Source organism: Aptenodytes patagonicus, chromosome 10 (genome assembly GCF_965638725.1).
Source record: "Aptenodytes patagonicus chromosome 10, bAptPat1.pri.cur, whole genome shotgun sequence".
Classification (NCBI taxonomy): domain Eukaryota; kingdom Metazoa; phylum Chordata; class Aves; order Sphenisciformes; family Spheniscidae; genus Aptenodytes; species Aptenodytes patagonicus.
The window spans coordinates 7,463,701-7,479,879 of record NC_134958.1 but is presented as its reverse complement, the minus strand read 5'-3'; the positions used below and the strand labels follow the sequence as shown (position 1 = coordinate 7,479,879).

The 16,179-nt window shown below is 41.8% G+C and overlaps 1 protein-coding gene across 1 annotated transcript in view; it reads left to right on the top strand.

The window, feature by feature from the left end:
• AGBL1 (AGBL carboxypeptidase 1) overlaps positions 1 to 16,179 on the top strand; it is a 280,171-nt gene that overhangs the window by 30,905 nt on the left and 233,087 nt on the right. The window contains exons 6-7 of the mRNA XM_076348666.1: positions 989 to 1,026; positions 11,198 to 11,406. Coding sequence (XP_076204781.1) covers positions 989 to 1,026; positions 11,198 to 11,406 — 247 coding nt within the window. The remainder of the gene's footprint in view (positions 1 to 988; positions 1,027 to 11,197; positions 11,407 to 16,179) is intronic.

The window sequence follows — 16,179 nt, the reverse complement described above, 5'->3', positions numbered from 1 at the left end:
ATTGGTTTGTAAAGAGATTACATTTTAAGGAATCCTTGAGCATGGAGGGTTTTGTAGCTGTATTTACTTAATCAGCTGTGGGCACTTGAAACTTCACAGCAGTAAGCCAGGTTAGAACATGAATATTCTTGCTCCAGCAGAACATGACTGGAAAAGAATCTTCCACGGGGCTAGCGGGATGGAGGTTATACCACATGAGGAAAAAACTTGCCTCCAGATGGTGGGGAGCAAGGATGTCTCAGTTCAGCTTTTCAAGCTACAAATGTTAGCGACCAGCTCCCATTCAAACCAGTGCTATGCTGACTCAGGCAGGTTGAGTTGCTTACCTGCACATTAAAATGACACAGAAGGTCAACAGAAATCTCTCTCTCTTCCCCTCTACCTCCTTACTCTCTAAGCTCTATGAGGCAAGTGGTCTTACTGCATAGATCTAGCATCTTTCTTACAACTCCTGACCTGGGTGGGGACCTTTACATGCCTCTGCAATACCAAGATATTGTCGTAGTTAAAAGAAACTAATTTTTCTTTTCTGTTAAAGCTGGAGGGACTGAGGATGGGAGTGAAGCTTGTTTTGGGAAAATAGAGAAGGGAGTGGAATTGGGCTGGAAATACTGACATGGATGTCCCAGCTTGATGCAGAAGTTATCATCTACTGATGTAGATAGAAGTACTGGCATCTGGACTAGGCATGTGCTGAGTCTCTGATACAAAGAAATAGTCCTGGGGCAGCAGTTTAAAGACTTGCTTCATTACTTTGGATATGTGGGTGTTGCTTTAAATTTAATGGTCACTACAAATCAGTGTAACACTAAAGCTAGAGGGCTAATAGATCCTCTGCTGGTGTAAAACATTGTAGTTCTGTCAAAGTCCATCATAAGCTGTCAATTTAGACCAGCTGGGAAGCCTGGCCCAGAAGACTCTGAAGATGAAGGTTACAAAAATTATCGAAGAAACTGACATTATCTCTCCATTTCTCTTCTTTCCCCAGGGCAGCCATTGAGGCTCTGGCAGTTTTGCTGAAATCAAGTAAGCTGTTTTTTCTTCATATTCTTTCTGACTTTCCTTTCCGTGCCGTGCTGCTGGACAGAATGATCCTGTTGAACCTCATTCTCCCTTGGTATCCCCTCTTCCCTCAGTCCCAAAGAGCACTGCTTAGAAAAGAGAGGCAGTAATGCAGTAGTTTCCTATATGTCTAGCTATGATTCTTGGAGCCCCATGTCTCTGTGGACACACAGCTTTATGGGAGATGGTGCTCTAGGTCCCAGGGAGCAAGCTGCTGGGGCACAGCCCTGCTATGGCAGGCTGTGCTTAACATTGGCACCAGCTGGCTGGGGGTGTTGAAGACCTTAACATGGGCTCTCAGGCACATGCTGCTGGCGTGACTGTTCCTGAAATGAACATGTTACCCTTTTTTTGCCTTTATCCTGTCCAAAAACACTTAGCTTTTTATTACCAGACTTTAATAAAGCTTTGATTGAGAAAGAGCACTCTACTATTGCAGACAATCTACTCTACAATAAATCACAATGGCGTACTGTCCTTCTCTCTCTCTCTCTCTTCCCCTCCTTTTCTTCCCCTCCCCCTTCTCCTTTTCATAGTATTAGGAATAAATGCATTTGTGAAAAATTGTAGCCCTGGAAGCAGTGCTTAAATGAGCATGCTGCAATGGGATCGTGTCTGAGTTGCATCAGCTGAAGTGATGAATTCTGAAATAATGCCTCAGTATTAACCTTGCTGCCTACATTTAAAGGTCGCATTATTGCAACAAGGAAAGACCTTCTGGTTTGGGCACTAAATCTTAACAAGGGGGGTGTGGGGCTATGCCACAGCTGCTTGCAATACAAAAGCAAAATTAGCCTTCAGAGTAGAAAGAAATTTACAGAAAAGGCTGGAAAAGTGGAGCAAGAGCTGAAAGCTCATCTGGCAGCTTGAGCTGTTCTCCTGCACTCCTGTTTTTATGGTAAGTACTAGGAATGGGAAGTGAAATTCTGTTGTCCCAAGATATTTATAGGATAAGTTTTCTACCTGGAGGCTTGTTCTGCGTCTAGAGATGAGAACCGTATATAGAAGTGGAGGACTAATTACAAAGGGAAGCTGTGAAATGTAGTCTCCTGGGGAGTTGTAAACACATGTTGTAAAAGTTGGGGTGGGGGGAAGCTGAGGATGATCTAGGGAATCTAAAAGGATTGGATTCAACTCCAAATTCTCCCAGCATTTTTTCTCCTGGAGTGAGGTAAGTGGGTTTTCTTAAAAGCCATTTACTCTTAGAAATTTCTTGTGTGACTCTTCTCAGACAACTTATGTTGTGAAAGCATCTTGGTTGGTTCTCCCTTTTTATTCTTTTTGTGCTTTAGGAGTGCGTAGAGGGTTTCCAGTACTGGAAGAACACACTGATCATTCTGGTTGTTTGTTTCAGGGGTTTTCACAGAAGGCACAAAAACCAAACTCCAATGATAATTTAGTCTATTGGGCAAAGCAGTCCATATGTTGTCACTCTGGTTGATCACTGTGATGTACAGATTTCTACTGTTGACCATTGCAAACAAAGGCATTGTTTGGGAGAGACATGTCTTCATTTGGAGATGCCCTTCCCACTTTACTGTTGTGTGTCCTTTTCTCCTTTATCATCCACAACCGAACAACATTGTTGCAGCAACACCAGTTACTGCTTCCATGGAAAAGTGATTTTTAGGAAAACACATGGTCTATTTTCAGCTGATGTTCTTTTAAGGCACTGGAACTGGGACTTGAGAAATGGTGCCAATACTCTGCAATCAAATAGAGCACCACAGCCCACAAGTCAGCTTGAACTGTGTTTTCTGATGTTTTCTGCAGTCTGATGCAGAGTGGTCAAGAATGCCTTTTAGTTTTCTCCTTGTCCTGTGGCTCAGGACATGAGAAGCTCCAGGCTTCTGAAGTAGACTGCCTTGGTAGCTGCATACAAATGAGCAGGCTGTGCCTTTTGGGAGGTGTGGGTTAGGAGATGTGAAAAACAGCTCTGGTTCTTCCAGAGATAAATTCACCATGGCTGGAAAAGAGCTGAATTCTTTTTCATGATTGCGTCAGGGCAGCTTTGTTTGTCACAGTTAACTTATGCCCATGACCTTAGCGTCTTTAATGGTGCAGGGGTTCTTAGAAAGTTAAAAATCAAACCTCGTGAATGCTATAGCACTTGAAAATTGGTTATGAAAACAAGGGGTAAAACTGTACACAGAAGCCCTTTAGCATATTTTAGATGGGATACAAACTAAATGGGAGTCAGGAATCCTAGAATGTGCTACAGTACTGAATTGCTGGACTGATTATTGTGAACTTTGTTGGAGGCTTGCGGTAACCCACTTGCTGGGAAATGGTGGTGAGATTCAGTTTTGCTGGGGGTGAAAGCTATAAAACAGACAGGACAAGAACACACCCATTCCTGAGGGTCTCCTTGCAGGGCTGTCGTATCCTTAAGTGCTTCAGCCCAAAGTGATCACGAGGGTTATGGTTATGCATGAAGGTGTGCTGAAGGGAAAGTGTTCCTCTGCTTTTGGCAGCGAGCTGCAATGGGAAAACACACAGTAGTTCTAAAAGGAGCAGGCAGATGGCAGTGTGTCTCCCTGATGGATTTGGAAACATCCCTCTTTAGCTCCCCGGGCTTCCTTAAGCTCTACTTGAGATTTTGTCCACCTGCAGAGGCAGGGGCTGGCTAGAAACTTTTTGGCTTCTGTCTCTTTCCTAACAGAAGCTGATGCTAAATGCCCGCTTAACAGGTGCATAACTGCAAGAAGCAAGATCTGCCAGAAAAGAAGGCATCAGTGTAAGAAAAAAAAAAATTACCTTTCCAGCTGTGCCTGGGAAATTGTTGCTGTTGTGTTTCAGAGGGGAAAGTACAAGATTGTTGAAAGAGAAAAGTGATGGGACACTACAAACTTATGCTTCATCCATAACCAGGAAGAAATGTTTAGAAAGCCAGTGCAAGACAAGAGTGACCTAGGTTGTCCGGTTCCCCTGTACATAGTGGAAATCAGTGATAGTCATAGAGATGGTGAATAAGGGAGGAATAAAAGTTTAGGTCCCTTCTAGTGACAGTGCTGCACCTTTCTATCAATGGAAGCTCAGATTACTGTTATAGAGAAGATGTTTCTTGCCTGACCACCAGCCAGATTCTCACTCCTGACTTCTTATCTCTTTCCAAGCATCCCAGAGTACTTCACCAATCTTTGCATGCTACTCTCCCAGTTGCTGTTCACCTGCCATGCACACAGGACTCGCTACAAGCCATTTGCTTCCTCCATTGCCTTGCTGGTGTTCTTATATCTGTTGTCTCTCCACCATGCTGTTAACTCCCTCTGACTGAACTACATTATTATGCAGGCTGAACGTGTTGCTTGGTAAATATCTATAATGGCGCTGAAGTGCCATGAAAGCATCAGGAGTCTTCTACTCTTCTCTTGGATGTTACAGTCAAGATTTCCAGTGTTACACCTGTCCATCTTTCTTCAATTTCTGGATGCTTACTACAGCCCAGGGTGGGGATGGGGGGCTAAATACCAATAGCTGTAGATAAACTGAAGTGGGATGAGGCACAACATCCTTCCCAGAGTCTCTTCTCTCTGTCCCAGGGTACACCTGCTACTCTTTCTAGCCTCCTTTGGCTTTGTTTGACTTCTCCTCTGTACATCTGTCTTTGTATCTTGCTCCAGTTCTGTCTTAAGGTCTGGAGAGCTCATCACTATGATCTCCTTTGCCTGTGAGAGGCCCAGGTGTGGAGAGGGCATACCCCAGCTGAAGCCTGTCTGAGCAGCAGTGGAAGGCGAGGGCTGCCCTCTGTATTGCTCTTAGCCATGGGCTCTATTGCTTTTAGTGAACTCAGCCCTCAAAATAAAACAGGCAAACCATTCCCAGTTTTGGGGGAGTGGAAGAAAACTGGATACCTGATACGTAAGTGCAGACAAGTGCATATCTAGGGGTTTGCAGGCTGAAGGCAGTGTGATGGCTCAAATGAGACACTGCCGCTCAGCACCTTGAGCCACATGATGGCAATGTTATTATAGGGATCCCCGCTTCCACTGGTGCTTAATCCAATATTTATTTTTGAGTAATTTATCAACAGGTTATTTTAATCAATTTTGGTTGTATTTGTTATTCCTGACTATCTGTACTTCCCAGAATTAGCAGCTTGCATGTCTTTAAGGAAATTAGCTAGAGCTGATCTTGGAGGCATTTGCTCAGCGGATATTGAAGGAAAGGGCCAGGGAAATGAGGAGGGCCCTTGCTGCAATGCTTGCCTAGTAAAATTGTAATGAGCAATTTAAAAAAGACGGGTTGTGGTGACCCCTGATCATGCTTATTTCATCAAGACAATTCTGTGTGCTAATAGCAGTTATTGCTGATGGCCTTTATTCTCTCTTTCTGTATCTTTTCCTTCCTCCTTTTGTCATCTTTATCTTCTTGCCTTCCCTTTCTCCCCCTAGCCTTTCATCTCATTTCCTGCTCTTTCCTCCTCATCTTCCATCAACTAACCTTTATTTAACCTTTCACCCACTTTTTTTTTTCATCAAAGCATGAGGATTATGTCTTGTGGCTGGCAGGATGAAATAATCAGTGTCATTCTTTTTCCTTTTATGCTGGCATCAAGGAGGGGCAAATAACTCTGTGACAAACAGAAAGTGATGTTCTAGCACATAAGCAGATTATGGTTTCTGAAAGGCCTGCACCCTCTATATCTGAATTCATAATGCTTTGCAACAGATCTACTGATGCAGGACTTTGATCTTGTGTCAAAATGGCCCTATGATTAAATGATGTCAGTTCCTGTAGCCAACAGCACGATGTTTGTGACTTGCCTAATATTTTGCCAGGTACCTGTTTCTCACAATCAGTTTAAGACTTCATTACCCACCTCTGGATTCAAACTCCATTAACAGTCTGGCCCCAAATCTACCATCACAACTTGTAGGTGTTGTGATTAGAATTAAATTTTTCAAATAGTTCCTTTCATAATAATCTAAAACAGTTCTGTGTCTATCCTGTCTTCCTGAATTTCAGAATGCAAATAGTCTTTATTCTATATTTTTAAGTTTATCTCTTTGAGAAGAGCCACTTTATGGGGGTAAAAATTATTTTTGAATGTCCTTTATATTCCCTTCCCCAAGACTGCTCTTCATTCATAGACATCCCAAACCAAAAGTAACTCGGTGCTCCAGAGAAAAAGGTCGGTTTCATCTCCTGGGGCATGGCAGCTTCCTGCTGTTTTGCTCCTCAGGGTGGGCATAATGGAACCAAAGCATCAAGGGGGTGCATTATTCTCTGACAACCTTAATAATGATTGCTTATTGCCTTTGTCTTGGCATGGGCAGTGTTTGTGCCTTCAGTGATGATCCGGCTTCAGAAAATTCAGTGGCTGAATTTGAGGAAGTCTTCCAATTGCTAGCATCCTTATTTGAACTCTTTCAAACCACTTTGGTCAGAAAAATCAAGCTGGAAATTTTGTGCAAAAAGTATTTTTTGTGGATTTCCAGCTTTCTGTCGAGTTCCAACCAGAAGATGCTGTGAAACTGAAAAATAAAGGAGGAAAAGGAAACCTTTTGCAAAATCAGTTTCTTTCTGGGGTTAGTTCAAAAGTTTCGGAAGGGGTTGGCTTGCTCTTTCTTAATTTTTACATATGAACAATGTAACAAAGGCAAATTAGAGAAGAATCACCATGTCATAATACAGTTTGTAAGACTGCCACTGAATTGGCCAACACCAGGAACTAAAACAAATATTTTGGAGTAGAATGAATCAGCTGTTCTTGTACTGAAGCTGAGCTTGTGGTTGATTCCTGGTCTAGGAGCAAAACATGGCACTTGTAGTTGCTAGCAAATCCTGCCTGTGTTCTCTACCTTTGTGCCAGCGTTGTTCATCTATCCTAAATGCTTAAATAAATGCCTGGACTCTGAAGTTTACAGGGCACAATTAGAGTAGTCTTCTGGCTTCCAACAAGAGTTGAGCTAATACCAGCTTCTTTCTGGAACTGTAGAGCCCACTGGGTCTGAATTCATCCCGGCACTTGATGGGTGACTAGGTTTCTTCATGGGGACAATTCATTTTGTTTCTATAGGGAATCCTCATGTTTATCTCTAGCAAAAATGGCCTCTCAATGACTGAATATAATAGCTGTTTTCTCTTTGCTTTAGGAGGTGCCTTGCATCTTTTATTCCCAAGAGGCAATCACTAGAGCAGAGTGGGGAAGTTGGAGATTTTCTTATTCCTTTCACTCCTTTAGGGGCCATGGGGTTAATTTAGCAGAGCATTCTTATCTCCAAACTGTAGTAATGCATGTTCTTGGCATAATGAATCAGCTGAGTGGCATCAACAAAGAGATTTAAGCAAATAGACATAAAGATAAATATCTTTGTTCTGCCTGGTAAGCAGTGCATTGCTCATCATATTTCAGGTTGACTGTAATTCAGTTTTGTGATTAAATATGCTGTGTGTTTTCCAGTGGTCCCTGTGCTCCTGGCAAACACTTCAAAGGGGACTGGAATGTGAGGAGGGCTTCAGAAATGTCTACAGAAACACTGGCAGTCATGAGACTTATCTGCTAGACTGAAACCCTGGCTTTAGGGTCTCTCCTTGTCCCCCAGAATAAAATCGGAGTTCTGTCAAAACTGGGGATTTCTTTGTAGTGTGATCCCCTTGCTAATTTAGATGCATCTTTAACCGTTTGAGGCTTCCACACATTGGCTGTGCATCCACATCAAATGTTTCTGGCTAACTGCACAGATTATTCAGGCCAGCTACTCTGTGCTGCAGTGCTTAAACTTTCACTGGTTGGCAGCACTGTCCTGGAAGCCAGAAGTGGAGGGTCAGTTCTAGAAGTGTGGGAAACTAAGAAGACATTGAATGTTTCCCTATCACCCATCCCAGACTTAGCAGGCAGAATTGAAAGGTTTGTGAAGGTGATGAAGACAGTGCTCCACTGTCAGAGATGCCAGGATATGATTAGGGAGACAGACCAAGCATGAATCAAAATAGGAATCGCCATCCTGAGCGCTTCTGAAAGCTGTGTGGAAGTAGAACTTCCATTTCCACTGAACACTGGCCATATCCAGGGAGAAGGAAAGGGACTAACAAAAGAACAACAGCAAAAGGGTCAAAAGGGGCACTACCACTTACCACACAGCTCATGTATACTCACTCCAGGAGGAGTGGGTTCTTGCTGCCTAAAAATCTGTTCAGGGCTGCTTGTACCTGCATGATTCATTTCCACCATCTGTATTTGTGCCAAATGCATAGATAGATACCCATGCAGGTGCATCCCTAGATGGAGAGACCAACAGACACAGACAGGTGGGGAGGCCTCCTTTTTCCATTCTGCCTTCTGGAGATCTTGGCATATTTCCTCCTTCATTTATTTGCTACTTTATTGACTATACGACTGAAAAAATGGAAGAAAATAAAATATAAGAAAAACACTGACATCACAGGAGAGCAGAGGAGAATCAATGAAATCAGACAGGAGAAACAAAATGAATGTTGTTTTTTTGCCCCTTCAGCAAGTAATACTCGCTGCTTCTGATCAAAGTGCTGAGGGAACTATAATCCTGCCTCTTCCATCTCCTCCTCGCAGAACAGACTATCTCAGCTTCACTTCTCAAAGCGACTGTTTTGATCTTAAAGGTGATAAGTACTACAGAAAACATGAGGGGAAACAAACAGCTAAGTTATTTTGCTCAGCTTCCTCCATGTTTTTCATCTGGTGATAAAACTGAGGCATGGGACAGTTGTGTGTTCTGGTCCTTGTGGAGCTGGGATCCAAACATGGAAGTCTGTCTTGAAAGACATGAGGAAAACACTGCAAGTACATCTTGTGAGAGTTCTTTTGTTGTGGTTTTTTTTTTTAAATAAATTCCCCAAGCAGCTCTACCCACAGTGCTTTCTAATATTTCCCTTGTCCTATTGACATTGACACAGAAAGCTTAGACTTCAAGCACTGAATGCTAGGATCTATAAATCCCTAGATCTAGTCCAATTTCATCTGCCTCTGAACAGTTCAGGGAAGCTCTGAGTCTGATCTAAATTGTCCCTACCTTACACTCCCTGACTCTTTTCTTGTCATGTTTTATATACTTATTGACTCTTACAGAGCTTCCTGAGTAATTCTTCAAGGAAGACTGACTGATTTAAGGGGTTAGTCATCCTGCAGGTTAGTAAACATGACAGCTGGTTGAGGATTAACAGGAAATAATGAATAAAATCATTGGGATTGATAAGGGATTCTCAAGCAATTAAAGTTTTCTTGCAGAAAGTCAAATAGAAAAAAAGAAACAAAGTGAAGGTCAAAGGAGAAGGGTGACCTTCTACATGCTGACAACCACTGAGCCCTGAAATACAAGATGTACTGGCAGAGCTAGTGTGAGATAGTTAACAACAAGGGGATAAAGTGCTAGAAAGGACTGCAGGCCAGGGTGTAGGAGACTGGGCAGAGATGTGTAGGAATGGCTGTGGGACCAGCAGGTCAGTGCAGAGGCATGTCAACACGGTGGTGTGAAGGTGCAGAGCAGGACTAAAATGAGTTGGCAAACTGCTCTGGGGGTGCTGTTTGTTGCCTGCCCTGTGGTGCTAATGGTAGAGAAAACTGCAGGACAAGACCAGGCAGCAGAGCTACCCTCCGATCTCTTCTCCAGGTAAGAGTTTGTTAACATACTGCAGAGAGCAGACTCGGGCAACTTCCTTCCCCTTTCCAATACCTTTTCCAATACCTCCATCTACTTCATCATTGGGACTGAGATTTGCTGCCTACTAGCTGCTTCGTGGTTACTCTCCATGGCTTCCCTTATTACTGATTTTCTTCGTGCAGCATCTCACCCCTTTCTGTTCTCTCTCTTAACCTCTAGCTACTTCTCCTGTCCTGTAAATCCCCACTGATGACTCTAACGTTCCAGGTGTGAGAGGCTCTGGCACTTTGTTTAATGAACTGGAAATGAATTGGAGCCTACTAGCTCTGGAGAAGCCATACCAAGAGCCATCTGTTGTGAGCTGCAAACGCTGATTGGTATTCAGGGAGCTGAGTTCCTGTCTTACATATGCTACCTGGCCTCTTGGTTGATTACTGAGCTCCTGACAGCTTCTAATGTGTGTCACAGCAAGGAATGTCAGGACCAGTCAGGAAAATATGTTTAGGCAGGGTTGGTTTGAAGGAAGGGAGCCGAGAGTCTGGTATGGCTTCATGTTTGTCCTGTGGGGCGCAGGGCAAGGAACACAGTGGGTGAAGGGATGTGTTTTAGAATACTCAGCAGAATTCGTATTTTGTCACAAGTTTTATAATCATCTCCTTTTAGCCTGATATCCTGGAGCTATGTGATTAAGGAAACATTGCAGCTTTCCTTTTATGTTTTTATAAAGCTTATTTTTTAAAAATAAAATGTAAAAATACATTTTTTTTTTCTTGTCCATGTGGTAAAGCCTTTAAACATGACCAGAAAGTGACCTTTAAAAATCTCAGAACCAAAAAGCAACAGAAAAGAAGCCCAAACTGCTGTTGCTCATGTTGGTGTTCTGTTAATTTTTAAATACTGTGCGTTTCCAGAATAATTTGATTCATGGCTTTCACTATACTTCTATACGTTTAGAAGTTAAACATAATTTTGCTGGCTGCGACAGGATCGTACAACTACAACGCTTCTGGATTTGTTGATCTCGGCAAGGTGTTCTCTCAGAACTGAAGTACAGGACTATGTGAAGATTATATGAAGATTATTATATAATAAGATTATTAGCTGTTGACTAATCTTATTGTTATTTAGCTTTTCTCACTCCTCGGGACCTGCTTTAGTTTCAGGAACTCTTATGGTGTTGCAATTGGACTTAAGTTTATTAGCACTTGGAAGGAGATACGGGCTCTGCCCTTTCCCCACTGATGTATTGGTTCATCTGGAGGGTTCCAGAACAACCATTTCCACTTAAACAGGAGAGAGACTGCTTCATTTTTTCATGTACAATTCCAAAAGACTAGCTCATGCTTAGTAAATAACACACTAAACTGTAAAAAAAAACCAAAAAAAAAAAAACAAAAAAAACCAAAAAAAACCCCCCAACAAACCAAACTGAGACCATTAAGCAAGAACGAGCAGGTGATAGAGTCTGAGTTTGAGCACTGAGTAACCACATGGTTACAGAAAAGCGTGAGTAGTGGAAAGAGTTTAATTCAGCCTTTTCTCTTCACTTTCAGAGTCTAACAGCCGACGGGCAGCGAACAGAGGCTACCTGGGTGGATTGCTGAGACTCTATCAAGACTGGCATCACAATGATGTCTCCAACAGCTACATTTGTATTCGTGGGGGTCTCCTGCTCTGCCTAAAGCACATCACCAACATCCAGCTGGGCAGGGAGACTTTCCTTGGTTCCCGGGGTATGGAGATTCTCTTCACAAGTGTACAGGTAAATGGTGCTTCTGTGCTTAAGTGAGATGGACTGGTAATTAGTGCTGGGTTCTACCTCACAGTGCAGGAAATTCCATAGTTTTATCCTGAATTTATATAACACATAAATGAAAAAATGATAATTTTAAAAAGTATTGACTTTTTCAGTTAGTACTTCAGAAAAGCTGAAATGTTTCAGTTTAAAACTAATTTTAATTCCTACTGAGCTTCATGGGAATTGTAGTTCAGGCTTTTTAGTACTTTTTCTCCTCCCCTGTGGATCCTGCTGTCTGCTTGGACTTCCTCTCCCAAACAACAGTGCAGTGTCTCCACAGAAGAGTTGCTTAGATGTTACATGAGATGTTTCCTTTCAGGTATCCAGATGGATAATTGCACCCAATCAGTCTTTTCCACAAAAAAGTGTTGATTTATCCAGGCCTTTGCTAATGAGAAACATCCATCAACTGTTTTTTTCAGGAGGCGCAATTTTAATCTTGTGACACGTTAATGTCGGTCCATCAAGAAAGATTGACATGGCCCTGGGGACGGGTTCCCTATAAGGTATAGAAAGGGCAGGTACAGAACAGTAACGGTTTCCTCCGAGTCTGTCACCAACATGCTTCCTTAATCTTCTTTGGAGAAGTCACTTATGGAGAAACCTTCAGTTCTTGACCCATGTTGATTGCACAAGGAGTGTTTCCATTGTCATTCTCACCGGCCAGTGCATTATCGCATTCTAGCACCATCACAGACAGAACGAAAAACCTGTCCCCTTTTCCTCCAGAAAATCCATTGCCTTATGATCCAGCGTACTTGCTTCTTCACATTTCCCATCGCTGTCATGAACAATTCTCCTGTGACTGAAGGATATTTCTTACTAGTAGTAGATGGTAGATTGGTAGAGTTTTCTTTACTTCGTTTTCCTCACGAGGATTTGACCACTCTTTCAGGTGGGATGAGGTGACCAGGCCCAGCAGATCTTTCAAGGGAGTATGGCCTCTGTTAATGACAAGTCCCTGGTCTGCAGAAACTTGAATAGGGTGGGTGGCAACAGCTGCTTGAGGGTAGATGTCAGCTAGTTCCCTCTCAAGAGCCTTCTACAGCCCATGTTGCTTCCTGAGCTAACATCTCTTGATAGTTCAGCCTGGGAGCAACCCCATGGAAAGTGCAAATATGGGGTCACCTTAGGTGAACAAACTGGAAATGACACACTAAGACTCCAGTGAACACTGATAACTCTAATCCTTCCAAAGGTTAGAAGTGGAGCAGAAATGACAGCTCGGGGGCCTCCAGTTTGCTTTTTTCCTACTGTTTGCTACTAGGGAGATCTCGGAAGGGGAATTACCAAGGTTAATAAATTCAAAGCTCAACGTTCTCTCACTTCTTCTTTGGGATATTGTCGGTCTTACAGTGCCTCTCCAAGACATGAGGTGTCGAGAGGAGTCTGGCAGCCCTAGGAGGTCTCACTCATGCTTGTCCCTACTCTGACCTGAGATAGAGGTGGCTGCTGCTACTAAAATCTTTGTAATCTTCATGGTAGACAGAAAATGGGAAATCAATTCTCCTGAGAGGAACTGCAGGCTGTAGTAAGAGAGAAAGAGACAGGGCAAGACAAACAACTCCTGCTTGGGAAAGCAATGTCTCTCTGTGTGTAGACAATATTTTGATGCCTTTAGGAATTTGCTGGCTGTGGTGATTAGCCTTGACCAAACTCTGAGCAGCTAATGAGATTTTAAAGGTGTTAAAAGCTGGCTAGAAAAGTTCTGCTGATTTTTTTCAATTTTTTTTTTAATCTATTGAAATTGAAACAGTTTTGCCAAGATGGATTTGTTTTAACAACCTCCAGTGGAACTCCTATTACAAGGCTGGTTTTCAATTGAAACCTCTCCAGCTGCTTCTTGTGAGGGCTGATGGACAGCTGAAATACCTGAGCTTTTAATAGCCCTTAAGCCTATGTCTTTACAGGAAGAGCCAATAGTTCAAAGACTGTCCTCTTACGTAGATTAGAAGTGACTGCTACTTTATTTGAGGAGAATTTAGAGATGTTTTAGGAGAATTTAGAGATATTTTGAGTTTTGCTCCTACCTGGAATGAAAAATAATTTTAGATAATGAAATAATTCGTGAAAAGGAAGCACTTTCTGCTCCTATTTCTTTTTCCAAGCTCTGCTTAGACTTTCATGGCAGGTAAATGATATGTTCACATTAGCAACTGGCTGGCTTTGTGTGCAGTGGCAGAGAGCTGCCTACTCTGAGACAAGAAAACAGGTTTGCATCTGCTTTAGGAGAGACTGGTGCATAGGACATTATTTTGCTGTTTTATCATTTATCCATCTGATTTCTTAAGCCCACTTGGTTTCTCTTCAGTCTTCCTGTACTAGGGTCTACTCTAAGATAATATTATCCTATACACCACTCTATAGTTCCTAGTAGTAGCATCCATTAGCTTCATTATCTTTTTCCTTACTGTCATATTGAAACCTCCTTTTATGTATATATCGCGTATGTATCATAATATCTGGACTATTCCAGATTCAGTAAAGAAAAGTTTGAGTGTGGAGGCTAAAAAGCAGATCCCCTGAATTCAGGTTAGATTTATATGGGCTTTCCGAGCTAAGCATGCACTCTCTTCCCTCATTCACAGTATCCCGCCACAAAATAAATGGGATAGTTTACACACATACAAAGCAGTCTCCTGTCTATTTCTCAGGTGCCAGTAAAAAAAGCTTTTCCGATACAGTGATGGAACATTTTTCAGTCATCTGTAAACTGTGTTATCTTGGAATCTGAGAGCACCTTATGCACAGTAATGAAAACAGTCCCACAAATTCCCTGTAAGGTATCTGAAGGCTTGTTTGCACTTGTAAGCTAATTTGCTATAAAGAAAAATATGACTTTAAAACAGCATCACTGAATAACTCCATTTGTGGAAGTTCATTGTCTGGATGAATGTGCCTTGTTCTTGACTATCTCAATTCACTTGGCAGTGAATTAAGATGGCTGGCCCAAGGCAGGCATTTATACACTCCTGTGTTCACTTTCTATTAAACACAACAGTTTTAGTAAGTATTAGTAACATTTTAGTAAGGCTGTCGAAGAATGTTATTCTGTTCTCACATGTAGACAAACTTTCCTTATCTTTCCTTTAATAACAAGCAAATAAAGGCACTCAGATACCATGTGAAAGAGTGAATAAATTGAAAAACTGGAAATAGAAACCAATTCTCCTTGGTGTTTGCTCTAACCACAATAAAACGTTCTTTGGAGATGCTTTCAAAATTGTTTTTTCTCTCCCCTTTGTTCCTAACAGCCAGATATCTAGAAATACATATTAAGATTCTTGTAAGCATGTCAGCTTTAGATTTTTCTAGCCTCCCTACAGGAATTCTGGTTAATCCCACTGAATCTTATAATGTCATTCAATCATACATGAGAAAACAATAAAACCCTGTACAACTGAAAAAAAAAAATACAGCCATTTTCCTATTCTTGATTATAATAAAGTACTTTGTTATGTTCTTTGGTCATCTTCCTGGTTCTGCTGAATATTTTTTTGTCCAGCCCAAATCCTAACTGTGGGCTGTCAGACAATGGCAAAAAGTATCTATTCTGCCCTCTGGGCTCTTCCATTTTATCTGTGCTGAAGGGATGCAAAAATATTAAATGCTATTAGGATGTATTGTAATATTCCTCTTTTGCCTTATAGAACATTTATGCTGCTTACTTGACTTGCATTCCTGTTCTGACAAGCTAAGTCTTACTCCCAAGCCACTAAAAATAACACGGTTAGGCACAGTACAGCTTGAACTTAGGTAGGATACTACATTGATTAGTCAATCTCTCTGATGGAGACTGTGGTATAGATGGGCTGTGCTCGGGGAAACCTGAAGGCTTGTTTTTTTCTGAGCATCACACCGATCAGTTTTGAGCAACTTCACCTTTGTGCAGCAGCTGTAATTTGCTTGTCCAAACTGTCTCTGTTATACTGAAGACATACACCTACGATGATCTCCCAGGGGGTCTTTGCTTTTAGTTCTGTCTTGGGGGGGAGGGTAGGGGTGTTGTCTTTGCAACAAAAGACTAAGGAGTTCATTTGCATAGCATGGTAATAAAAATACAAAAATATTCTATGTCTTCAAAGTACATCTGGGCTCTCATAGCTCCTTATGCTTCTACTTTCTACTCTGGATTATAAGAGTAGAAAACATAGGATACTGTAGGAATTCAATATTTTATGACTAGGTAATATATAGTGATCTTTCAGACTATCGGGCCTAATGCTTAACTCTATAGAATAGAGTAAAGTGGGAATGCTCTCTTTGAGTATATATTGTGTACACTGGATACAGTGAAATAACGGTGTAATTGTGCCAGCTTACCTGTGTTAGTTTTGGCATGATAGCTCTGGGTATAGTTGTGGTGAAGATGCAGTAAGTGCAGATTTTGGCATGTGTTGGCAGCCAAACAAACACGTGATGGGCTCCCTGCAGGATTATTTTTTTTTTATCCATATTAAAGAACATATCTTTTCAGTGCTACTGTTAGCTAGGATATTTTAGCTTAATGCTACTATTATGCCTTCCTTCAGTATGCCCTGACTATAATATCTTAGAGCAGAGCTAGAGGATGCTGTGTCTTCTAAATGACATGCATCAATGGAAGTCCCCTGAAGTCCATGCTAGCCTGTATTTCCGTAAGAAACAGACTGCAAGAACTTAAGGTCTTGCTGTTCCAGGCACATTTCTTTAATGGTAAAAAGAAGAAAAGAAAAAAAAAAAGCAAGGGCGGAACAG